The sequence below is a fragment of the Dryobates pubescens genome, chromosome 19, assembly GCF_014839835.1.
Source record: "Dryobates pubescens isolate bDryPub1 chromosome 19, bDryPub1.pri, whole genome shotgun sequence".
Taxonomy (NCBI): Eukaryota; Metazoa; Chordata; class Aves; order Piciformes; family Picidae; genus Dryobates; species Dryobates pubescens.
The window spans coordinates 964,406-989,601 of NC_071630.1; the positions used below are offsets into that span (position 1 = coordinate 964,406).

The following is a 25,196-nucleotide window of genomic DNA, read 5'->3' on the forward strand; positions in this document are numbered from 1 at the left end:
CATGGAGATCTTTTGGGGGCTCTTTTTTGTGCCTTCTGCTGCTTACCTGGAGGAGACAAACACCACTGCTGCTAAATCAGTGTTGCTGAGACAATTCTGAGCCCCTTTGAGGCGGAACGCACTTGTCTCAACTCCTGGGTTCTGTACCCCTGGTTAGGTACAGAACTAGGCTGAGCTCAACAGTCACCTCCCGAGGCAGGACGCCTGTGTGGAGATGGCCGAGGGCCAGAGGGGTTTTTTCCCTCTAAAGAACCTGTACTGGTTCTGTGAGGGAGCCTTCAGGCACCGCCTCACGGTGCTGGGCCTTGGCGTTAGGATCGGCGGAACACCGGAGGTCGCCGACAAGAAGTGCCGCGGGGGCGGGGGCCGGGGCCGGGGTTGGCCGCTGAGGCCTGCGGCAAGCAGCTCCCGCCCTGCACCCAGGCAGCTGGCGACGGACAGCGGCGGGGAAGCTGCCACTGAGGGCGGGGCCTTGGGCAGCCGGCGCTGGCCGTGCCGCCCACCCCGCGTGGGGCTGCGGCGGCTCCGCCCCTTGGCGCGCCCGGAACCTTCGTCCCGGCCGCGGTTTCCGTCCGGCGCGGCAAGGTCCGGACCGGAGGCGGAAGCGCGGGCGGGCCGGGGCGGTGCTGCAGGCTGTGCGGGCGGCGGGAAGCGGGCCGGGCCCCATGGCCTCCTCCTCCAGCATCGACATCGAGGACGCGACCCAGCACCTACGGGACATCCTCAAACTGGACCGGCCGGGAGGTGAGAGGCTGGGGCCCGGCTGCGGGAGGCTGCTGCCCGCGGGCCTGGCCGGGCAGGGTGGGGCCGACGCGTAGGGCCCGGCGCTGCCCTGTCCCGGGCCGGGGCTGCGACACCTTCTTCCGACGGTTCTCCGAGCTCCGCTCTCTGTCAGGCGGCCGCGCTTCGGGGTCGAATCTGGCCCGGTGCCTCTCGAGGCGCTGGTGGCATCGTCCTGTGCCGGCTCCGTCCAGCCCAGGGCCAGAGGGGTCCCGCTCGGCCCTGCCTCGCTGACCAAGGTGCCCGGGAGCCAGCGGGGAAGCCGGTACGAGCCGGGCAGAGAGAGGCGTCAGGCTGAGGAAGAGGATTCTTGGAGCTGAGCAGAGTAGGAGCGGTTTGGATCCAGAGCTCGCTGCCCGGAGCGGGCTTTGTCTGAAAGGTGTTCCCGCTGGGACCTGAGCAGCACTGAGCTCCTCGAGTCGAGCTCCCTCCTTTGTGAAGAATATTTGCAGTTCTTCCCCAGGGTTTCACAGGGCTCAGAGGAAGGGGTTATCAGGCCTCCTGGGGCCTGATAAGGGTGGGGTACTACCTCCACCCTTCCCACAAAGTTTTCTCTCTCCATCTTATTTGAATGTGAAATGGACTCGCAGATGTCTTTTGAAGTAGTTGTGAGTCTTTTCCTTTTTCTTTGAGCTATTCTGTTTCTCTGCTCAGAGGTCAGTGGACTCCTCTCTTAAAATACTAGGGGTGAACAGCAGCTGGCTGTGTAAAGTGTGCTGCCACTCCCCATCTCTCTCAACCCTCCTGGTAGCTTTTTGAACCTACCTTGGTGTTTCAGTCAAACCTACCAAGGTTAACAGTCTGACTGAGGCTGAGACCGTGCATGGCTTGTAAAAAAAGCCTTAGCCTCTGGGTAGAGGGCAGGATCTATGCCAGCACTGTGCTCCTGCTGAGGGAAAGGCAGCGTTAATGTAGCTTTTAAATGCCCTAAGAGTCAGCAGGAATGTGTTACCTCCAGAACAACTGCTGTGTGTGCTGCCTTCTGCTTGGCCAAAAGGAGGAAAGCTTGGGTGCAGGACTGTTGTGGGAGTTGTGTAGAGATACATGGGGTGAGGAGCGAACCTACAGCAAGGCAGCTGCCTTAGTCTGACCACCCACAGAGAAACTTCTCAGTGCCTGAGGTCATTTCTCTCTTTTCTGGAGCACTTGGGTGCTGCTGGATGATTCTTGCCAGGAATCAGTGCAAGTCTGGGTAGTTCTCACAGGCAGTGTGTGAGCTGCTGTGTGGAGAGTGGGAAATGGTTGGAGTTGTTTCGGCTCTCTCAAGGCAACTTGCCTTTCCCCAAAGCAGCTTCTCTTGCTGCTTGAAGCAAAGGTGTGGTTTCTTTGTTGCCATTTTCTTCTTTCCTATCCTTACCTTCTCTGTCAGCCCAGGTGTATGAAGACAGTGGTGAGGGAGAGGAAGGAAATGGACAGGAAGTCAAGCAGTGAGGAGCTGTGGTTCCCAGCAGAAATCATTGCCAGAGTGATGATTAAGAGATGTGAAAGAACTGGGTGTACTAAGGTGAAGAGCAAGAGTACACCTTTGTTAACTCAAAGTCTCTGAGAATTCTGTCAGCCTCTGAGGAAAGGGAGACTGGGGGACTGTGGAAGACTTTTGAGAGAGGAGAAGCAGCCTCCTGAGTTGCAGCATAGGGCTGGTCTTGCTCTGGCTGCTGTGGCAGCCTGGCTCTCCCTGCCCACACAGACAGGGCAGTGCCTTCTGAGGGGACTGCCACAAAGCAAACTGCAGGAACTGCACGCAGCTCTGCGTTACTCCAGGTGCTCTCCAGGTAGGTGACATCAAACACTCCCTGCTCTGGAGGGTGTACAGCTGACACCAAAGTCTCCCTCCACACATTTTTCTCCCAGTTTTGGCAAACATCACCAACCTCTTCAGAAGCCTTTGTCCTTTGCTTGATGTCATCCTCTCAGCAAGGGGAGCTGCCTTACAAACCATGGACCTTCCAGCTGGGACCATGCTGTGGGAGAGTCCTGCTGGTGCTGTGGGCTGGATCCTTAAGTCTGTGCTGAAATCTCTGCTGCTGTTCAGGTGTGCCAGGGGCTTGCCCCACCCCTGTGGGGTTTCTCAGGGAGGTCACTGTTCAGTACAGAGCTCCTCATTCAGGGGGGCTCAGTATCTCAGCTCTGTTTGCTCCTGCTCTTTGAGGAGGTATGAACACAATCATGCTTCCTTGCCCTTGAAGGCCAGCATCTACCAGTCTGGGTTAGCATTCTGGGTTTGTTCTTGTACCTGCTAAATGCTGAGCCTTTGCCCTTCCTTGTGCCTCCACACCTACTAGCAGGCAGCACCTCAGCTTGTCTGGCTCCCACTAAGCCCATTCCTGATCATCACTGTCCTGCTGTTGTGTTCTTCAGTTTCTGGAGAGTGTTTCTTCCTTCCTGCTCAAGAGCAGTACTGAGGAGAAGGCCTTGGGGGTGTCAGATAGTGTCAAACTTCCCCAGGAGCCAGCAGTGGTTGCTGACAGCCCAGCAGGCAATTGTGAGCTGCACCCAGATCAGGGAGAGCAGCAGCACAGGGAGGGATTCTGCCCCTCTGCTCTGCTCAGACCCCACCTGCAGCACTGCAGATGAGGAATGTGTCATCTCTGGCAGCTTCAGTGCTCTTTCTGCAGTGAGTGTTTTCCTGTTTTGGGCCACAAAGGTGATTTGCAGTCGATGGATGTAGCTGCAACTGGCCAGGCAGCCACCATGTGCTGCAGGAATGGGGAAAACATCTCAGCCTTGCAGCAGCAGGCACAGCACAGGTGGGTTGGGTGGGTACAGGGTCACGTCGTCCAGGCTCTGTGAGTGGTGCTGCTGTTCTCCCATAGACTGAGGGAAGCAGCCTGTTGCAGCACAGGCTTCTGGTGGAGGAACAGCTGCAGTTATGTCTGCAGGCAGCAGTGCTCCTCCTGGGCTGTTAAAGCCTGGTTGGAAGCAAAGCTTGCCTTGCTTTCAGAGCAGGTGCCTCTTGCCCTCAGCCTCACCTCTAGGGAGGTTTGCTCTGTGTGCTGGTAGCAGCAGAGCTCCTGGGCCTGGCAGCAGCCGTTTTGCCAGAGCTCAGCAGCAGTTGTTCCCTGGCAACAGTACACCAGAGTCCAGTTCCCAGCCCAGTGAAGACATTAGGTGAGACAGAAGGGTTCAGCTGGGCTGGGCTGCTGTGCAGCAGGCTTGCTCTGCAGTGATGTTTGCAGCTATTTACCTTGCTAGGGAAATGGAAGAGTCTCTTCACCTCCCTGTCCATCCCCCTCCTAAGATCCTTCAGAAAGCACAGAGGCCACCAGGCAACTAGCACTAGGCCAAAGAGCTGAGGTCAGGACACACGTGCCACTCAAAACACTGCTGAGAGCCTGCAGAAATGGTTGAGTGCTGTGAGCCTGACTGTGGCTAGCAGAGCAAGGTGCAGCTCTGGGAATGCCATGGGCACAGCTGTAGAGCTTCAGACCTCAGTTGCTCTCACACCTGCACTTGGAGGTCAGTTTTGGAAAGTACCCCCAAAGGCTGCAGCTGCCCACTTCGAGGGTGGGCTTCAGAAGTCTCTGCAGGCATAAGGGTTACAAATAACCCTGGCCCTGGACTGAGTGAATCTGCATTAGCAGCTTTGTCTTTCTGACCCAAGACTGTTTGCTCCTCAAACTTGTAGCTCTTTGTACCTGTTCTGTGGTGGTTTTCTGGTCTGCTGGGCTTGCTGGTGGGAGGAAGGAGCTGTGACTGTGTGGAGGGAAGTTTCCCAGGTGGAGTATCCCACGTGAGAAGGCTTCTGCCGCCCCATCCAGCACACTCTGACTGGTAGACCAGCAGAGGCTGGCAGAAGCCACCTGAAGGCAGGGTGCTTCACACAGTTGGTCCTGCTTTTCCCTAGGCTCAGTGAATGAGAACCAGAGGCCATCAAACTCCTACAACGGGGACCTGAATGGGCTGCTGGTGCCTGACCCCCTGGTGGCTGCGGATGGACCCTCCCTGGCCAAGCCGGTGCACCGCAGCGTCTCCCTGGCAGCCCTGCAGGAGAAGCAGGTCATGTAAGTTTGCTCAGAAACAGGCTGAGCATGAATGGAAAAGAGTTAAAAATCACTTCTGGTGAGGCTGGGCAGTGCTGGGGATCTGAGTGCAGGGGAAAGTTGTGAGGCCCGGGTGTTAGTCACAGCTTTTGTAGCTTTTGAGGTGTGGGGGCTTCCATCCCTCTGCTCAGGAACCAAGGGGTTGCTCACCTTGCAGAAGAGAAGACTCCAAGGGGAACTTAGAGCTGCCTTCCAGTACCTGAAGGGATCCTACAGGAAGGCTGCAGATGGACTTTTCCTGAAGGGTGTCTAGAGACAGGACAAGAGCAAATGATTTGGAGCTGAGGCAGAGCAGGGTTAGACTGGAGCTTGGGAAGTTCTTCAGTACCAGGGTGGTGAAGAACAGGTTGCCCAGGGAGGTTGTAGATGCCTCCTGCCTGGGCGTGTTCAGGGCCAGGCTGGATGAGGCCTTGGGCAGCTGAGTGTAGGGCAGAGGCAGCCCTGGCCATGGAAGGGATATTGGAGATGATGTCTGAGGTCCCATCCTACTAAAGCCATTCTGTGATGTGCTCCTGAAGGGTAACTCACCAGCTGCCAGTGCAGCACCACCTTTCACTCATCCAAGTATTTCTGTCCACATCATTTTATAAAAGGACAAATCATCCTGAGCTGGATTGTCCTGAGCTTGTGGTGGAGCTGTGCCTGTCCAGCACTGTGCTTTGGACAGTGGCTGTGCTTCAGCTGCTTACAGACACCATGCAGGGCTGGAATGCTTGGGCTCTGTCATGGGAGCCATGGTGCCAGTGCACACTGTGTGCTTGGCTCCCTGTGTTGGTTTCTGCTGTCAGAGCTGCTGTGCTGAGCTGTGTGAGTTCTCTGCTGGCAGGCAGCGAGCCATGGGAGCCATGAGCAGTGTGTGCTGTTGGTTGGCTAAGGTCTCCTTGCACCTTCCAGCCTTGGCTTAGTTCAGGCTGCTTTACTCAAATGCAGCGGGCTGTGCTCCACTGAAATACCTGCAGGGGTTTGAACTGGGCAGAGCAGGCCTTTGGCACTCTCAGGCCCACAGGTGTGACCCCCAGAAGGGAGACTGCAGCTGAAAGCAGTTTGAGTTGCTCAGGTCAGAGCTCTGTACACAGACACTCCTCCTGAGGCTGTCAATGGCAGGGAGCTGAGCTCTGCTCTCTTCCTGGGAGGCCTCTGATTTGTTCTCTTTTCCCTTTGCTTTTCTGAACAGCTGCCTCTCAGGTGATGACAGCTCCACTTGTTTGGTGATATCAGCAAAAGATGTGGAGGTTGTGGCCAGCAGTGACTCCAGCATCACCAGTAAGGCCAGAGGGAGTAACAAGGTGAGGAGCAAGAGAAGGAATAGCTCTGTCTCCTCTTCAGTCACATCAGCTCCTGCTTGAATAATTTAAACAGAAATGGCTTCTCTTTCCCATTTTATAGGAGCTTGTCATTAGGCAGGAGTTTGTCAAAGAGCTTCACAAAGGGGGTGGAAGCATTGCAGTGGTGCCTTGCAGCTGCTGGTTGCTGTCACTCCAAAGTCTGGCCAAGTTATCCTCATGTTCAGGAATGAGTCCATAATCTAAGCTGGGAAAGTGCCTTCTTTCTCAAAAAAGCTTCTGCTGCAGGTTCTTTCTTTCCTGGCAGATCTTTACTGTGGAGGGAGGGCTGCTCTCCGGAAGGCTCTACCCAGCATATCGTTGCTGCAGGAGGCCAGCATGCTGAGGTTTGAACTGAGGCTGCAGCAGAGCAGTGAGATGTACTCAGAACAAATACCAGAGAGATCTGTTCTTGATCCTTAGCCTTTCCTGTGTTGTCTCATTCTGTTCCTGGGGTGCAGTGGTGAAGGGATAGTGAATGGCTGTGGTGCCCTGACAGAAGGGTGCAGTGCTGCCAGAATTGCCATGGTGCTGCCTGGGACAAGAGACCAGGCTCTGCTTCTTGGAAAGCAGCATTCAAACAAAAACCTGCTGCCCATGCAGCTGATGTCCCTGTTTGGAAGGTCTGGGGAAAAGAATGTGGGAGTGCTGGTGGACAAGTTACCCTTCAGGCAACATGTGCCCTTGTGGCCAAGAAGACCAGGGGCATCCTGGGGTGCACCAAGAGTGTGGTGGCCTGCAGGTTGAAGGAAATTCTCCTTTCCCTCTGCTCTGCCGAGGCCACAGCTGGAGTCATGAGTCCAGTTCTGGGCTTCCTGGCTCAGGAAGGACAGGGACTTGCTGGAGATGGTCCAGCAAAGGGCTACAGAGCTGCTGAGGAGCGTGGTGAGGAAAGGCTGAGGGACTTGGGCTGTTTAGTCTGGGGAAGACCAGCCTGAGGGGGAATTTGATCAATGCTGGAACATCTCTGGTGAGGAAAGGCTGAGGGACTTGGGCTGTTTAGTCTGCAAATCAGCCTGAAGGGAGACTTCATCAGTGCTGATCAACACTCGCAGGGTGGATGGGAAGAGGATGGGACCAGGCTTTGTTCAGTGGTGCCCAGTGACAGCACAAGGGGTCAGTGGGCAAACTGGAACATCAGAAGTTCATCTGAGCATGAGGAGGAGCTTCTGTAACTCAGAACCCTGGAGCAGGCTGCCCAGAGAGGTTGTGGAGTCTGAAGACTTTCCAAAGCCATCTGGACATGTTGCTGTGTGACCTTCTCTAGGTGACCCTGCCTTGGCAAGGGGGTTGAACTCTGTGACCTCCATAGGTCCCTTCCAGCCCCCACTGTTCTGTGATACTCAGTGAGCTGCATTCCTTCTTACAACAGAAGGAACCCCTCCTCTGCCTCCAGAACCCTAAGTGCTCAGGGCTCTGCTACCTGGCATCCAGCCTGCAGCTCTGCCAACTGCTGCTTTGGACAGTTTCCTGCTAGGCCTCTCAGACATTGCCCAGAGGAACTGGAACATTTGGCAGGCATGTCCCAGGAAAAAGTGCATTCCACACATTTCTCATCTTGTTTTCCCTCTCCTGAGCAGGTGAAAATAAAGCCTGTGGCCAGATATGACTGGGAGCAGAAATACTACTATGGCAATCTGATAGCTGTCTCCAACTCCTTCCTGGCCTATGCTGTCAGAGGTGAGATGCTTTCTTGTCTTGCATGTGAGTTGTGTGCTTCTGCTCTCTGGATCACCAAAAGAGGCAAAGGTTGCATCAGAGGAAGGTAACTGACAGTAGATGAAACACATCTGGCATCACCCAGGTCAGGGTGTGTGGTGGGTTGATGTTCATAGTGGGAGTGAAGCTGGAGCTAGTGGGGAGAGAAGGGGTGATTGTGTAGGAGAGTTTTCATTGGGAGTCAGAATCCCAAGCTGGTTTGAGTTGGAAGGAATCTTACAAGGCCACCCAGCCCAACCCCTGCAGCCAGCAGGGACATCTGCAGCCAGAGCACATTGCTCACAGCCACAACCAACCTGACCTGCAGTGGTGCCAGCCCTGGGGCAGCTCCCACCTCTCTGGGCAGCCTGGGCCAGGCTCTCCCCACCCTCAGTGTCAAACATTTCTCCTTCTCTCCACTCTCAATCAACCTCTTTCTGTTCAAACCATCCCCCCTTGGCCTGGCACAACAGGCCCTGCTCCAAACTCTGTTCCCAGCGTTCTGGGAGTCCTTTACAGTACTGCAAGGCCACCAGAAGGTGTCCCTGGAGCCTTCTCCTCTCCTGGCTGACTAAGCCCAACTCTCAGCCTGGCCTCACAGCAGAGGGCTTCCAGTTAATGCTCTGTGGCTGAAGGCAGTGTTAGAGGTTTGGTATCTTCATCATAAGCTGGGGCTAAAGATTTAGGCCTTGGTTTTAATGAAGGCATCTTTCCTGAGAACAGTCATGGGAATTATCAGAAGTCAGGCTTCTGTTGCCTTCTTTTAAAGTAGAAAGCTTGGAATCTGCAGAGCTCAAGAATTAGAAGATGTGAGGGATTGAGCTTGCCCCAGGCCAAGCCTTTCAGCACCAAACCCAGAAGTGCGGTGAATGTTTGAGGGCTGCCCTGGGCACTCTGAATATGGCACCTGCTGATAGGGGCTTTCACAGTGCTGTCTGTGAAGGCTGGTGGCAACATGGAAACAGGAGCCACTAATGGTCACTGCAGCCCAGCAGGAAGCTGTGTGCTGAGCTGCATGCAGAGCAGAGAGAGCAGCAGCACAGGGAGAGGATTCTGCCCCTCTGCTCAGACCCCACCTGCAGCACTGCCCCCAGTTCTGGGGCTCCCAGCAGGAGGAGGACCTGGAAATGCTGGAGACAGTCTATAGAAGGCCACCAAGATGATCAGAGGTCTGGAGAACCTGCCCTATGGGGACAGGCTGGGAGAGTTGGGGCTGTTGAGCCTGGAGAAGAGAAGGCTCCAGGGAGACCTTAGAGCAACCTTCCAGGACCTGAAGGGGCTCCAGGAGAGCTGGGGAGGGACTTTGGCCAAGGGCTGGGAGTGCCAGGATGAGGGATAATGGCTTTGAGCTGGGAGAGGGCAAATTTAGGCTTGACATCAGGAGGAAGTTCTGCACAATGAGGGTGGGGAGAGACTGGCACAGGTTGCCCAGGGAGGCTGCAGCTGCCCCCTCACTGAAGGTGTTAAAAGCCAGGCTGGATGAGGCCTTGAGGAACGTGAGGTGGTGGGAGGTGTCCCTGCGCATAGCAGGGGGTAAGCACTGGATGATCTTCAAGGTCCTTTCCAACCCAACCCATCTGTGAGTCTCTGGACATGACAAGCTGATGGCTGGACAAAGGCAGTCCTGTGGGGATGTCAGGTGGTTCCCAGGTGACCTCTTCTCTGTCTCTCCCACAGTTCCCACCAATGGCTTGGCCGTGGTGCGGGTGCTGAGCGTCAGCACGGCCGAGCGCACCTTGCTGAAGGGCTTCACTGGCGGCGTGGCAGACCTGGCCTTTGCTCACCTCAACTCCAACCAGCTGGCCTGCCTGGATGAGGCTGGGAACCTTTTTGTTTGGCGTCTGGCCATGGATAAGGACAAAATCCAGTATCCTGCAGGGCCCCCCTGCTGCTCCTGGGTGTGAGCAGAACCTGCTGCTGCAGCTGCTCTTGTGGCCTTGGCCGGGGGAAAAGATCCATGGGAAAAGGTCCAGGCTAGACCTTCCAGAGTGTCAGATCAGTCAGCTTCTGTCTATAGCCAGCACAAGTGGTACCTCAAGTCACACCCAACTTGACATCCCAGCAGTGACACTCAGTGCTCCTGCTTAAGGCTGTGTCTGTGGCAGGTGTCAGGCTGTGCCTTGCACTGGGGAGGAACTCCTCAGGTGTGTGACCATCTTCTCCTCCTGTTTACCTGCTTTCAGCTGGTTTTCCTCCTGCTTCCTGTCTTCCTTCCCAACCTGTCATCCCTCCTCTTCTGCTGATCCTGAGATTTGTTGTCAGTGTTGGGTTCACTGCCCTAAACCTTCCTCTTTCCACTGCCAGGGGTGAGTGCTCAGGCTCCGGGAAGCTTGGCAGTCTGTTGGCTTAGCTTGTAGCTCCTTCATCTCACTTCAAAGAATCACAGAATGGGTTGGGTTGGAAGGCACCTAAAAGGTCCAAGCCCTGCCATGGGCAGGGACACCTCCCACCAGGCCAAGTTGCTCAAGGCCTCATCCAGCCTGGTCTTGAACACTTCCAGGGAGGGAACATCCACATTTCTTCTGGGAAAGCTGTTCCAGTGCCTTTTCACCCTCACAGTGAAGCATTTCTTCCCAATATCCCCTGTGTCTGAAACCATCACCCCTTGTCCTGTCACCACACTTCCTTATGAAGAGACTCCAGGAACTCTGCTGGGGAGTCCCCTTCCCTAGCTTTCTTGTGGGCCCCAGTTGTTGAGCATCATTTCAAAAGCAGCTGGAGCAGAGGTGGTTGTGGTTACCCAGGATCTGATCTGTCTGGGTGGACAGAGCTCTCAGCCTGGGGTGCTGTGCCATCTCTGTCTTATCTGTGGCAGCGGTGTGGAGCTAGCTAAGATCATCTCCTCTGCCCTTCAGCCTCCTGGCTCATGTTCAGGTGTGGCTCTGTGCCCCTGTTGTGCCTGGCCCTGCCCTGTCTGCTGCCTGCAGGGGAATTGTGAGGATCTGTTTGCTCTGTCAGCTTCTCCCCTGCTTGCCTGCGTTCCCTGCAGGAGCCTCTTCCCTGCCATCCAAACCCTCCCAAGCCCTGATCCTGCCTAGCAGAGGACCTAGCCTCAACAGCTTCATGCTGAGTGTCTGTGGCACAGCCAGAGTGTTCCATGCCTTAACCGTGGTGACCAGAGAGGAGATCCTGGTGAACATCAAGCGTCCTGAGACCACCACCCTGAACCCCTCCCGTAGGATCATCTGGTGCCCCTTCATCCCCGACGACAGCGAGGAGAGTGGTGAGGAGGGCAGCCAGACACTGGCCCTGCTGCATGAGGACAGGGTAAGGGCACCCTGTTGTGGAGACCTTGTCCCTTAGCATCAGAGGGAGGGGAGCTGGCAAAGGAAGGAGCTGATGTGGTTAGGGGTGTAGGGCGTCCAATCTGTCTTGGGAATCCTCTAATATGAGCTGTGGGATTCCTTCCTGAGGAGAGGTCATGCTGACCTTTCTGCAGGACTCTGGAGGAAGGAAAGTGATGAGTTCTGCTCACCATGACCAGCAGAAATGGTGTGAAGGGCCAGAGGCATCACTCCTCAGGCTGAGGGGAGAGGGCTTGGTGAGCAGCAGCTGCCACTGCCAAGAGCAGTGCCTCTGACTTCCTAGGGCTGGGTGCCAGGAAAGCACCTGGTGGCCAGGCTGGGTGAAAGTGGGAAGGTTTGTGTCACAGCCATGCCATTGGGCTGGTGTGTCAGCAGCTAAGATAAGCAGGTAGGAGATCCTCCCCTGGCTCAGCCCACTATCGAAGAAATTAAGGTGGGTTGTGTTTGTCTTTCAGGCAGAGGTGTGGGACTTGGACATCCTCCGAACAAACAACAGCTCCTGGCCTGTGGAAGTGCCTAGCATCAAAGAAGGCTTCATTGTAGTGAAAGGCCACAGCACGGTATGGTCCTGCTCACTGCCATCACAGCTGATCCCTACAGACCATTTGCATTGTCTCTGGGCTGGAGTAAAACACCACAGCTTCTTACCCATCCACACTGGCACCCACAGCCTACTCCCTGTGTGCAGACACTACTGGTGAATAGCCTTTGTGTGAAGAGCTGAGGGGAAAGTGTAGTCATCTGCTTTGACTGGGCTCTGGAAAGAGCCCTCCTCTGTTTTCCAGGGCCTGCTAGGCATCCTGGGCTGTGTTTCATAGAATCCTAGAATGGTTTGGATTGGAAAGGACCTCAAAGGTCATCCAGTTCCACCCCCCTGCCATGGGCAGGGACACCTTCACCAGCCCAGGCTGCTCAAGGCCTCATCCAGCCTGGCCTTGCACATCTCTAGGGAGGGGGCAGCCACAGCCTCCCTGGGCAACCTATTTCAGTGTCTCCCCACCCTCACTGCTAAGAATTTCTTCCTCATCTTTTTTGCCCTGCTTATCTCACAGGGGTAAAAGGATCCTAGGACAAAAACATTCAGAGTTTTAGACTAGAATTAAAGGAGGATGGGGTGGTTTCTCTTCCAAGCTCAAGATTCAGAGCATCCCAAAGAGTAGGGAAGCCAGGAGACCTATATGGTTTAGTATGGAGCTACTAAGCAAACTCAGGTAGAAGACAAGAGTCCACATATCATAGAAGGAGGGAGTATAAGACAGTTGTCACAGGATGTAGGGAGGCTCTAGGAAGGCTAAGGCCTTCTTGGAATTCAGCCTTATGAGGGAGGTCAAGGACAACAGAAAAGACTTCTTCAAATCCATTGCAAGAAAAGCTCAGACCAGAGGCATCACAGGCTCAGTGCTGAGTGAGGTGGTGCCTTGGTCACAGAGGACACAGAGAAGGCAGAGTTGCTAAATGCCTTCTTTGTCTGTACTGCTAGAGGCTGTCCTCAGGAGTCTGAGGCCCCAGAGGGGGACAAGATAAAGGAGAAACTTTCCTTAGTTGATGAGGACTAGCTTAGAAAACAGTGAAGTCATCTGGACAGCCTTAAATTCATGAGTCCTGAGGGAGCTGGCAGAGGTCATTGCCAGACCACTCTCCATCATCTTTGGTAGGTCATGGCAGACAGGAGAGGTGCCTGGGGACTAGAGGAAGGCAAATGTCACTCCAGGCTTCAAACAGGGTAAGAAGGAGGACCCAAGTGACTATAGACTGGTCAGCCTTACCTCCATCCCTGGAAAGGTGATGGAGCAACTTGTCCTTGGTGCTGTCTTTAGGCATGTCAAGGACAAGAAGGTCATTAGGGGCAGTCAGCATGGTTTTAGCAGGGGGAAGTCATGTCTGACCAACCTGACAGCTTTTGATAAGGACATAACCAGGTGGATAGATGATGGCAGAGCAGTGGATGTGGTTTACCTTCATTTCAGTAAGGCATTTGACACTGTCTGCCACAGCATCCTCGCAGCTAAGCTGAGGCAGTGTGGTCTGAGTGATCAGGGAGTGAGGTGGATTGAGAACTGGTTGAAGGGAAGAAGTCAGAGAGTTGTGGTCAATGGGACAGAGTCTAGTTGGAGGTCTGTGTCTAGTGGAGTCCCTCAGCGGTCAGTCGTGGGACCAGGACCATTCAATATATTCATCAATGACCTGGCTGAGGGCACAGAGGGCACTGTCAGCAAGTTTGCTGGTGACACCAAGCTGGGTGGAGTGGCTGACACAGGAGGGTTGTGCTGCCATTCAGCCAGACCTGGACAGGCTGAGAACTGGGCAGGGAGAAACTGAATGAAGTTCAACAAGGGTGAGGGGAGAGTCTTGCACTTGGGAAAGAGCAACCCAATGGAGCAGAATAGGTTGGGGACTGACCTGATGGAAAGCAGTGAAGGGGGAAAGGACCTGGGGGTCCTGGTGAATGGAAGGTTGACCATGAGCCAGCAATGTGCTCTTGTGGCCAAGAAGGCCAGAGCCATTCTGGGGTGGATTAGAAGGGCTATGGTCAGTCGGTTGAGAGGGGTTCTCCTCCCCCTCTGCTCTGCCCTGGTGAGGCCACATCTGGAATGTTGTGTCCAGTTCTGGACCCCTCAGTTCAAGATGGACCTCAGGGAGCTCTTGAGAGAGTCCAGTACAGAGCCATGAAAATAACTAAGGGGGTGGAACATCTTCCTTATGGGGAGAGCCTGAGGGAGCTGAGGCTCTTCAGCTTGGAGAAGTCTGAGAGGTGACCTCATTGCTGTTGAAAAAGATGTGCAGGGTGAGTACCCAGAGGATGGAGCCAGGCTCTGCTGGGTGATGCCCAGTGCCAGCACAAGGGGCAGTGGTGGAAGCTGAGCATAGGAAGTACCATGGAAACAGGAGGAAGAATTTCCCTGTGAGGGTGACAGAGCCCTGGAACAGGCTGCCCAGGGGGGTTGTGGAGTCTCTTTCTCTGGAGATATTCAAGACCTGCCTGGATGAGCGATCTGCTCTAGGTAATCCTGCTCTGGCAGGGGAGTTGGACTGCATGATCCCTCGAGATCCCTTCTAGCCCCTAACATTCTGTGGTTCTGTGATCTCCAGTCTCAATCTCCCCTCTCCCAGCTCAAAGCCATTGCCTCTCATCACTCCCAGCCCTTGTCAAAAGTCCCTCCCCAGCTTTCTCTCAAATCTCCTGGGAAATGAAGCACTTAACTGTGCTGGGGATTTGCTGCTGGATGAGAGAGAGAGAAACTGAAGCCCAAAGTCATCTTTATTTTATTATGTTTTTGATATATTTTGATTCTTATGATGTTTAATATTTTCCCCAGTGAGTGCAGTTCTGTCTGTGAGTCTAGCAGGATAAGAGTGCAGCTGAGCATGCAGCAGGTGATACTTTTGATATAAAAGAAACAACTGGGAAGAGTCCAGGCTCACTCCTTGAACAGGATGGTGGCAAAACAGTTATGTCACTGAGATGAAGCAGCAGTGGTAGTGACAAGCCAGAAGATCCCCAACAGCTTGATCTCTGCAGTTCATGACTGTTGCAAGAGAGTCATCTGCTCTGCTGTGAGAGGGTTAAGCCACCTGTTAGAAACCACTCTGACCTCCCTTCATTAGTGTAGTTGTTGTTGAAGAGTTCTTCCTGTGAAACTCGGCAGCTGTAGAATGACTTCTCTGTGTCTCCTTTCTCCCCTCTGTGCAGTGCCTGAGCGAGGGAGCTCTTTCTCCAGATGGAACTGTGCTGGCCACAGCAAGCCATGATGGCTTTGTCAAGTTCTGGCAGATCTACATTGAGGGGCAGGATGAGCCAAGGTAACTGGAGAATGAGAACATGGAGGATGCTGCAGCAGAGAGCAGCATTTCCTCTGTCTCACTTTCCTTGTTACAGAATCAGAGGGCCTTTGCAGTTGGAAAGGACTATGAACATCATCAGGTCCAACCGTTCTCTAACACTACCAAGCCTGGGCCTAAGCCATGTCCCACAAAACCACAGCTTTGAAATCCCTCCAGGGACAGGGATTCAACCACCTTCCCGGGGAACCTGTGCCAGGCTTTGAGAACCCTTTCAAGGAGGAAGTTTCTTCTGACCTAAATCTCTGCTATTAGTGCAACTTGAGGCCATTTCCTCTTATCCTGTCACTTGTTCCTTGGGAGAGGAGACCAACCCCCACCTCCCTGCAGCCTCCTCTCAGGGAGCTGTACAGAGCAATGAGGTCTCCCCTCAGTCACCTCTTCTCCACACTATAAACACCTCCAGCTCCCTCAGCTGCTCCTCCCCAGCCCTTTTCTCCAGACCCTTGCCCAGCTTTGTTGCCCTTCTCTGGACCTGCTCCAGCCCTCAGTGTCCTTCTGGGAGTGAGAGGCCCAAAACTGACCCCAGTGCTCAAGGTGTGGCCTCGCCAGAACCCAGTACAGTGATGCAATCCCTGCCCTGCTCCTGCTCCCCACACCATTGCTGCTCCAGGCCAAGATGCTGGTGGCCTTGTTGCCCACCTGGGCACACCCTGGATCACCTTCAGCTGCTGCCAACTAGCACTCTCAGGTCTTTCTCTCAGGGCAGTTCCCAGCCACAGTCACCTGCAGGAGTCCTTCTCAGGATATTATAAAGTGGTTTGTTGCCCAAGAGCTGTCACTGAAGGTCGCACAGGGTTTGGTGATCTCATGGAAGGAGCGGAGAGCTGTGTCTGGATGCAGGAGCTCTATGTTGTGCACAGGCTCTCACCAAAGTCTTTTCCACTGTTACAGTAAAGGCAGAAAGCTCCTCTGAGCTGTGCCTCAGTGTTGACTTTTAGTGTCCAGTCTCTTTGTGCAGACCCCAAACCAGATGGCAGCAGGTGGCTCTGCTGGCCACAGTCTCGGTCTGTGGTCTGGTTTTATAGAAGCCTGTGAAGAGCTACAAGCTGCTAACACTGCATGCCTGCTGGTTTAGTGTGGTCTGTGGACAAAGGGAAATCCCTTCAGCACCAACCTCTTCCTCATTTACTGCTCCCTGCACCTCTGAATGCATTCTCTGGGTCTTCTCTAGGTGTCTCCATGAGTGGAAGCCCCACGATGGTCGCCCTCTGTCCTGCCTGCTCTTCTGTGACAACCATAAAAAACAGGACCCAGAGTAAGTGCCTGAGCCTGGCCTTGGGGAGCCAGGTGCACCAGTGTCCTCTGACTCTGCCTTTGGAGGGCTTCCTCTAACTGTTTCGTGCTGGAGCTCAGCCCAAGTGACCTTGGTCCTGAGGCACTTGCAGGAAGCAATGGCACTGCTGGAGTGCTGAGTCCCTGCCGGTCTGTGCTGTGCTCAGGTTTAGCTGGCTACCAGCCTGCAAACTCCTGCTGCAGCTGATGTAAAAATAGTTTGTTTTCTTTTTCTTTTTTTTAGCTTTTAATGAACATTTGTATTAACTCTTCAGTCATTTGTGGCCTTGAAGTTCTGAAGAGCTGCAGCCTTGCAGCCATGCAAGCAGAAATCTTCTGACAACTTTAAGATACATTTGGGCAAAATCAGCTGTGGGCAGCTTGTGAGAGCACCTTCTGTGTAATGTCCTTATGGGAAGGACCACATCTTGAAGAGAACCTAATTCTTTTCTGTCTACAGGGTTCCATTCTGGAGATTCCTCATCACAGGAGCAGATCAGAACAGAGAATTGAAGATGTGGTGCACAGTGTCTTGGACCTGCCTGCAGACTGTCCGGTAAGTGTTGGTGTGCTGACTCTCCTGAGAGGTTTGGGTTAGCCCTCAGCACGTGAAGGATGTTGGAAGACGTTAGAGTGGGGCCAGAGGAGGCCACAACAATGCTGGCAGGGCTGGAAGCCCTCTGCCCTATGACCAGGCTGAGGAAGTTGGACTTGGTCAGCCTGGAGAGGAGAAGGCATTCCAGATGGCACAGTTTGAGTGCTTCCTTCTTTCACAATACCATATACTCCCTAATACTTCCCTCTTGTCCTTTTATACACCAATGGTGAGAAGCTGCTGTTGACAGAGCTGAAGCAATTTAGAATAGAATAGAATAAACCAGGTTGGAAGAGACCTTCAAGATCATTGTGTCCAACCTATCATCCAAAACCATCTAATCAACTAACCCATGCCACCAAGCACCCCATCCAGTCTTCTCCTAAAAACCTCCAGTGATGGCAACTCCACCACCTCCCTGGGCAGCACATTCCAAGGGCCAATCACACTCTCTGTGAAGAATTTCTTCCTAACATCCATCCTGAACCTCCCCTGGCACAGCCTGAGACTGTGTCCTCTTGTTCTGGTGCTGGTTGCCTGGGAAAAGAGCCCAACCCCCACCTGGCTACAACCTCCCTTCAGGTAGTTGTAGAGAGCAATAAGTTCTCCCCTGAGTCTTCTCTTCTCCAGGCTAAGCAACCCCAGCACCCTCAGCCTCTCCTCCCAGGGCTGTGCCCCAGACCCCTCCCCAGCTTTGTTGCCCTTCTCTGGACACCTTCCAGCAGCTCAACCTCTTTCCTGACCTGAGGAGCCCAGAGCTGGACACAGGACTCGAGGTGTGGCCTAACCAGTGCTGAGCACAGGGGCACAATGACCTCCCTGCTCCTGCTGGCCACACTCTTCCTGATACAGGCCAGGATGCCATTGGCCTTCTTGGCCACCTGGGCACACTGCTGGCTCATGTTCAGCTGCTGTCAACCAGTACCCGCAGGTCCCTCTGCCTGGCTGCTCTCAGCCATTCTGAGCCCAGCCTGTAGCACTGCCTGGGGTTGTGTGGCCAATGTGTAGAATCCAGCACTTGGATGTGTTAAATCTCCTGCCCTTAGACTCTGCATATCTGTCCAGCCTGTCAAGGTCCCTCTGCTCCACAAGGCTCATTTGCTGAGCCACATCACAGAGTGAGAGGGGCTGGAAATGACCTCTGGAGATGGAGTCCACCCCCCATTGCCAAAGCAGCATCACCCAGGGCAGTTCACTCAGGAATGAATCCAGGTGGGGTTTGGAAAGTCTCCAGAGAAGGAGACTTCACCACCTGTCTGAGCAGCCTGCTCCAGGGTTCTGTCACCCTTGAGTTTCAGAAGTTCCTCCTCATGCTCAGATGAACTTCTGATGTTCCAGTTTGCCCCCTGAGCCCTTGTCCTGTCACTGGGCACCACTGAACAAAGCCTGGTCCCATCCTCTTCCCACCCAACCTGTGAGTGTTGATCAGCATTGATCAAATTCCCCCTCAGGCTGGTCTTCTCCAGACTAAACAGCCCAAGTCCCTCAGCCTTTCCTCACCACAGAGATGTTCCAGGCCCCTCAGCAGCTCTGTAGCCCTTTGCTGACCATCTCCAGCAAGTGCCTGTCCTTCCTGAGCCAGGGAGCCCAGAACTGGACTCATGACTCCAGCTGTGGCCTCGGCAGAGCAGCGCAGAGGGGCAGGAGAACCTGCAGCTTACACTCCTCTTGGTGCACCCCAGGATGCCTTTGGCCTTTTAGCCCTTGGGGCACATTGCTGGCTCAGTGGTCGCCCTGTTGTCCACCAGCACTCCCAGGTCCTTGTCCCCAGCTGTGCCCCTGTTCATAGGCCCAGCAGCTCAAGCTCTGCCTGAGGCCAACCCTCCCCTTGCTCCTGTTCTCTCAGTTCCCCTTTCTGCTGGGGACCTGTGGTCTCTGGTCATGCTTAAGGACACTTTGGAATTGCTCTCTTGAAGTGAGAAGAATCTGTCCTGCAGCTCAGTGCTGCTTTGACCACCTCATTCCACAGCAGATCCAAAACTTGGGAGAAGGGTTGTTTTGGTCTGGAGTTTTTCTGGGTGCTAGTGTGTAGAATGGACTCTTGTCTTTGTGAATGTGGAAGGTGCTTAGTAGCATCAAGTTGTCATCTTGCAATTGAATGGTCAGGAGCTAGATCCTGCCCTGATCTGCTGGATGAACTCTATCAGCTGAAGTCAGCACTGATTTCTGCAAGGATGTTTTTGTTCTGGTCAGTGGTTGCATTGTGCTGTGGCTGTAAATTCTTCAGTCTGGAGAAGAGAAGGCTCCAGGGAGACCTTAGAGCAGCTTTCCAGTACTTGAAGGGGCTTCAAGAGAGCTGGGGAGGGACTTTGGCCAAGGGCTGGGAGTGCCAGGCTGAGGAACAATGGCTGGGAGAGGGGAGATTGAGCCTGGAGCTGAGGAAGAAATTGTTGGCAGTGAGGCTGGGGAGAGACTGGCACCGGTTGCCCGGGGAGGCTGTGGCTGCTTCCTGCCTGGAGGTGTTGAGGGCCAGGCTGGATGAGGCCTTGAGCAGCCTGAGGTGGTGGGAGGTGTCCCTGCCCGTGGCAGGGGGTTGGCACTGGTTAATCTTTGAGGTCCTTTCCAATCCAACCCGTTCTAGGACTCTCTGCCAAACTCCACAGAGTCACAAGATGACAAGGGGTTGGAGGGCTCCTCTGCAGATCTTCTAGCCCAAACTAGATGGCTCTGTGATCCCCTGAATGTGTTGAGGTGTTTGAAGCAGTGCAGTCTAACAGCAGTTGTGGTTGTGCTAACCTTCACTCCTCTGCTTTGTGGCTCTAGCTTTTCTCCTGACATCTTCAGCTCCATGAGCATTCTTCCCAGCCTGAAAGTCTGCCTGGATCTCTCTGCTGAATACCTGATCCTGAGTGATGTGCAGAGAAAAGTAAGTGCTGCGTTGTCCTGCTGGCTGTGTGAGCACTGGGGTCAGAAATGGCCTTCTGTGTGTCTGATCTGCTGCCCAGGAGTATGGTTTGCATGGTGGGAGCTAAACATGCACTGACTGGCCTCAGCTCTTTCACTGTAAGGTGAAACATGGTGATACTGCAGCTGACTGACCTTGGGGGTGGTTTCTCAAGCTAAAGTAAAGCTCTCATTTGGAGGAACCTATGTCTGGTGCAGTAGGATTCAGGTCCTGATCAGCACTGGCTGAAGAGTGTGCTTCCTGAGACTCCCAAGCATGTTCTGGTTGAGATGTACATGGCCCTGGCTTTCTCCCTTGTGTAATTCCCATTGCTCCAAATCTGCTGCAGCTGCTGGTTTCGGCTCTGCCAGCTACTGACCTGCTGTGTTTGCTTCTGTCAGGTCTTGTATGTGATGGAGCTGATGCAGAATCAAGAAGAAGGGAAAGCTTATTTCAGCTCCATCTCAGAGTTCCTCCTCACCAACCCAGTTCTAAGCTTTGGCATCCAGGCTGTGAGCCGCTGTCGGCTGAGGCACACTGAAGTACTCCCAGCAGAAGAGGAAAATGACAACTTGGGTGTGGGTAGGTGGCAAAGAGAATTGGCCTGCTGGGAGACCAGGATGTCTTTCCTGGCTGGTTCTGCTTTTCTCATGAAAGGTTGGTTTCTTCTCCCTAGTAACAAGTGATGGGACAAGAGGAAACGGTCTGTTTGCCCTAGGGAGGTTTAGGCTGGCCATGAGGAGCAATTATTTTTTTCCCCTTGAGGATTGTCAAGGCCTGGCCCAGGTGCCTAGGGCAGTGCTGAAGTCCCCATCCCTGAAGGGGTTTCAAAGCCATGGGGATGTGGTGCTGAGGGCCATGGGTTAGTGGTGCCCTAGCAGTGCTGGGTTAAGGGTTGAACCTTCTGATCTTGAAGGTCTCTTCCAAACTCCATGATTCTGTCACTTGTGATCTGCAGGAAATGCATCTTGTGCAGCTGCAGCACCACAGGAAGTGCAGCAAAACTGGTTCCGAGGGACCTCTGGGGGTGTCTGATCTAATCTCCTGCTTGAAGCAAGATTCTTGGTAGTGGCAGATCACCTCACCTGTGGTGTCATCTAGTTGCCTCTTGAAGACCCTCAAACATGACCCTCTGGCTGTGCCCTGTCCCAGGGCTGCACCTCTTCCTAAGGAAAATACTCCTGACATCCAGCCTGGACCTCCCAACCCAGACTGAAGCCCTTGCTCCTCACCAGAGACTCCACTGAGCTGTTTCTGTTGTGAAGAAGCCTTCCAGGGCTCTGTGCACTGAAGTGCATGCAGATGACACTGACAAAGGCCCAAGATGAGCTGCTCGGTGCCAGGCTGGTGGTGTTGCCCCCAACAGAGTGCGGGGGGCAGCCTCCCTGGGCAGCTGAGTCTCCCTCCAGCACAGGGAGGACAAGGGTCCCTGGAAGAGCTCCCAGGAGAGCAGGGCTTCCTGGGAAAACTGACAGGTTGTGTCCCTGTTACTGCTTGTGAGAGCAAACATCAGAGGGCTGAGCGCATGGTCTGAGAAGCCAGCAGGCTGCTTTTGCCTGGCACCACTGAGCTGTGGCAGGTGTGAGCACAGCAAGTAGCCTGAGCTGAGGGGAAAGGTGGAGTCCTGGCCTTACTCCTGACCTCCTGCCTTCCTGTTGCCCTTCTCTGAACCTGCTCCAGCCCCTCGATGTCCTTCTTGGAGTGAATGGGCCAAAGACTGCACCCAGTGCTCATGGTGTGGTCTTGCCAGCGCCCAGTACAGAGGCACAATCCCTGCTGTGGTGCTGCTGGCCACACCATTGCTGATCCAGGCCAGGATGCGCTCTCAGCAGTGAGTGGGGTGCAGGTGTTGGGTGGATGCTGTCAGTGCTGTCCTGGGAGGTCCTTGCAGAGCTTGTCATTGTTTTACAGCCAGGAAGGGGCTTGAGCCCTAGGCTGAACTTGTGTGATGGAAGTCCAGGTGTCTGTCTTAAAACACATCCAGCACCTCTGGCTTTAGCAGCCAGATGTGGCTGGGAGCTCCACACCTCACCTGTTCCCTCTTTGCCTCATGAGCTGTCTGTTTTCTCCTCACTGAGGCTACTGTGGCTGTGATCACCCCCTCACTGAGAAGCAAAGCGAGGTCAGTTCAGCTCTGAAGAGGAGCAGTGATGAAGCTGTGTTGTGCTGCGTCATCTCCTCTGATGTTTTCTAGTATTTAGCCTGCAGTTCCCATCCAACTTCATGTTTTCCTCTTGTCTCCCTCACAGAAGGAGCTCAGGGAGCTGGGGCTGTCGAATCAGCAGCAGGCGTGCTGATCAAGCTCTTCTGTGTGCACACCAAGTGAGTACAGGCGGCAGTTCCCATGTGCAGCTGGCTGGGATGTCCCAGTCCTGCACCCACCTGTCCCAACTTCATATCAACTCCTTTTGCTCCTCACAAAACCTGCTCAGACCCTTAGAAGCTTCCAGCCATGATGTGTTCAGTGTGGCCCTGCCAGTGAAGAGCCCTGCATGGTGCTGGGCCAAGCTGGTATTTTTGTCACCAGGAGTGATTAGGAGTTGTGCCGGAAGTCATCTCTGTGATGTCCTGGGCACCAGAAGTGGGTGACACAGCTGGGTGAAAATCGGCTTCTGCTGCTTGTGTCACAGGCAGAGACCTAAAGCATTCCCAGGGAATCAGTTTGGGGAAGAGAAATCTTCTGAGACTTGGAATTGGTGATTCATAAATAATCAGCTGCTGTTTGTGATCCCTCAGGGCCCTGCAGGATGTGCAGATCAGATTCCAGCCTCTTCACAGCCCTGATCTGGGTGCATCCATTCCTGCTCATGGCTCTCAGGAAGACTTTGGTGAGCCTGTGTGGGGCATTGGCTTGCTGGACCCTTAAAGGGCAGGGAGAGGCAGGAGGGCAGCTGTGGGTGCCCCTATGGTGGTGTTGCTTGAAGGGCTCTGATGTGAACTGGCTGAGAAAGAGCCGCCTGATGGAGGCCTGGAGTGAGCATGGGGGAACATGAGGCCAAGAGCAGCCCGGAGGACGCTGCTCTGGGAAGTGTGTGTGAGAAATGTGACTTGGGTCTCACTGTGGCGAGAGACAGCAGAGCCTGGGGAGTAGAGGGGACAGAGCTGTGTGGAGGGAGCTGCAGCAGCTCGTTCAGCACTCTGGCCACCGCCTTGCATTTAGGGAAGAAGGGAAGCTTGGATCTGTGGCCTGATAAGAGCCACTCCAGTGTGCTGGGGCTTGCTCTGGCTGGGAGGTTGCAGGGCTTGTGCTTGTCCCATAGCACAGGTCCCTGCTAGGTGGAGTTGAAACTTTGGCTCTTGGGGGCAGTTCCTCTAAAGTGCTTTGTACTTCTCCCTTGGAAGCCTTTCCAGACCACATGGCTGATCTCAGCACTGAAGGGCTGGGATCTGAGAAGGGATCTGTGCATGGCTCCCAGCCAGACCTGCGGCGAATTGCAGAGCTGCCTGTCCTGGCAGACTTCCTGTCCCTCTCAAACGACGCCAAACCAAAGCTGATGACTCCAGATGCATTCATGACACCAAGTGCATCTCTTCAGCAGGTAACAGCAGCACTGTTACTGCTGGGCTAGGAGGGGGTGGGTTTGGATTTTGATTCCTTTGGGAACTGTCCTAGGCAGTGATGACTCTGGTGGGCTGTACTAGCTGAGTACAGAGCACACAGGAAGCTCTCTGCATGCTGAATGTAGATCTAGAGACCTGTTGGTACATCTGAACAGCTGAGCTGACCCAAGCTCAGGTTGTGAGCCCAGCTGCTAGACTGCTGGTGGAGCTGTTGTGCAGCAATATGGATGTGCTAAATCACAGACTCAGACTGGCTTGGATTGGAAGGGACCTGTCCTGGTTTGAGGCTGGACAGATTCTGTCTTGCCCCTGAAAGGGGCAAAAGAATGACACTCACAAATGGATTGCAGAAGTGATGGAAAGTTTAAATGGAAAAAGCAACAAGAGTTTTACAGAAGCTACAAGCACCGTGACAGAAGAATCCTAAAGCATACAGAGTCCCCTATAGCACACCCAAAAGCCTCCCAGCACTTCCCTTTGCTCCACCTGAGGGTATACCCAAAACCCCCAGGGTTCTTTCTTTCCCCCCACCCTCCACTGCTAGGCTGGACTCAGGCTGGCCAGGTCTGAGTCTGCCCCTCCCCGGCCTTCTCCTCCTGGCATTAGGCCTAGCCAGGCCTAAGAGGCCTTGAGATACTCCCCCAGCATTACCCAATAGGGAGCGTCTCCCACAGGAGGAGAGGGGGAAGAAAAAGGAAGAGAAAGACTTTGCAGATGGATTTGTAGGGTGCAGGATATTATGGGTATGAAATAGGCTGTTTCCTGTGTCCACCTTACTGGGTTGGAGCCTCTGGACACGGGAGGTGTAACTATGTGGCTGTTAACAGGAGGCATCCAGCCTGAACTGCCACAGGACCTTTCAAGCTCATCTAGCCCACCCCCCCTGCAGCCAGAGCAGGTTACTCACAGCCACAACCAACCTGACCTGCAGTGGTGCCAGCCATGGGGCAGCTACCATCTCTCTGGGCAACCTGGGCCAGGATCTTCCCACCCTCAGTGTCAAACATTCTCTCCACTCTCAATTTTCCTGTTTGAATATAAACCATCTTCCCTTGTCCTGTCACAGCAGGCCCTGCTCAAAAGTCTGGCCCCATCCCTCAGAGGGTATCTTGTCCAACCCCTCTGCTGGCAGCAGTATTCCAGTGTCTCCCCACCCTCACTGTGCAACCTGATGTCCAACCTAACTGCCCTGCTCCAGTTTCAAACCATTACCCCTCGGCCTATCCCCACAGGCCCTTCTGAACAGGGACTGTTCAGCCTTTCTCAAGGTCCCCTGCCAATACTGAAATGCAGCTCTGGAGCCTTCTCTTCTCCAGGCTCAACAGCCCCAACTCTCCCAGCCTGTCCCCATAGCAGAGGTCCTCCAGCCTTCTGATCATCTTTGTGGCTTCCTCTGGACCCAATCAATCCAGCAGCTCAGTGGAGTTTTTCTGACTTCACCATTCCCCATTCCAGGGGCACAATCCCTGCCCTGGTCTTGCCTTCCACACTGTTACTGATCCAGGCCCAGATGCTGGTGGTCTTCTTGGCCACCTGGGCACAACCTGGCCACTGCTGACCTGGTCTCTGTAAGTGTTTCTTGGTAGCCAGAAACAGCAGTGGGGGCTAACATATCCCCTTCTGCTTTTCACTGCTGGCCAGCTGCTAGAGGAGCAAGACCTCTGTACTGTGCATTGGAGCAGTCTGCTTCTATTTATCTGCAGTGCAGGACCTGGAGCCTGGCCTGGCTCTGGCCTCACTAGTGGCAGCAGACTTTGACAAGACCAGTCCAACTCAAAGAGCAAACTGGGGAGCAGCAGCAGAGCTCTGCAGAATACCACTTTGCTTTGAGAGAGCAACTGCTCAATAAAAAGTCCTGGCTTCTGTGATAAGGATGTGTCCTGCCTTTCTCCTGTG

The 25,196-nt window shown here is 54.2% G+C and overlaps 1 protein-coding gene across 1 annotated transcript in view; it reads left to right on the top strand.

Annotated features, from left to right (window-relative positions):
* The first annotated feature begins 612 nt into the window (after positions 1 to 612).
* The window catches only part of EDC4 (enhancer of mRNA decapping 4), a 43,565-nt gene continuing 18,981 nt past the window's right edge, over positions 613 to 25,196 (top strand). The window contains exons 1-15 of the mRNA XM_054169918.1: positions 613 to 744; positions 4,625 to 4,781; positions 5,995 to 6,106; positions 7,723 to 7,822; positions 9,518 to 9,707; positions 10,960 to 11,107; positions 11,601 to 11,705; positions 14,837 to 14,946; positions 16,160 to 16,243; positions 16,721 to 16,816; positions 19,619 to 19,721; positions 20,141 to 20,321; positions 21,989 to 22,061; positions 22,476 to 22,567; positions 23,082 to 23,278. Coding sequence (XP_054025893.1) covers positions 666 to 744; positions 4,625 to 4,781; positions 5,995 to 6,106; positions 7,723 to 7,822; positions 9,518 to 9,707; positions 10,960 to 11,107; positions 11,601 to 11,705; positions 14,837 to 14,946; positions 16,160 to 16,243; positions 16,721 to 16,816; positions 19,619 to 19,721; positions 20,141 to 20,321; positions 21,989 to 22,061; positions 22,476 to 22,567; positions 23,082 to 23,278 — 1,827 coding nt within the window. The 5' untranslated portion in view covers positions 613 to 665. The remainder of the gene's footprint in view (positions 745 to 4,624; positions 4,782 to 5,994; positions 6,107 to 7,722; positions 7,823 to 9,517; positions 9,708 to 10,959; positions 11,108 to 11,600; positions 11,706 to 14,836; positions 14,947 to 16,159; positions 16,244 to 16,720; positions 16,817 to 19,618; positions 19,722 to 20,140; positions 20,322 to 21,988; positions 22,062 to 22,475; positions 22,568 to 23,081; positions 23,279 to 25,196) is intronic.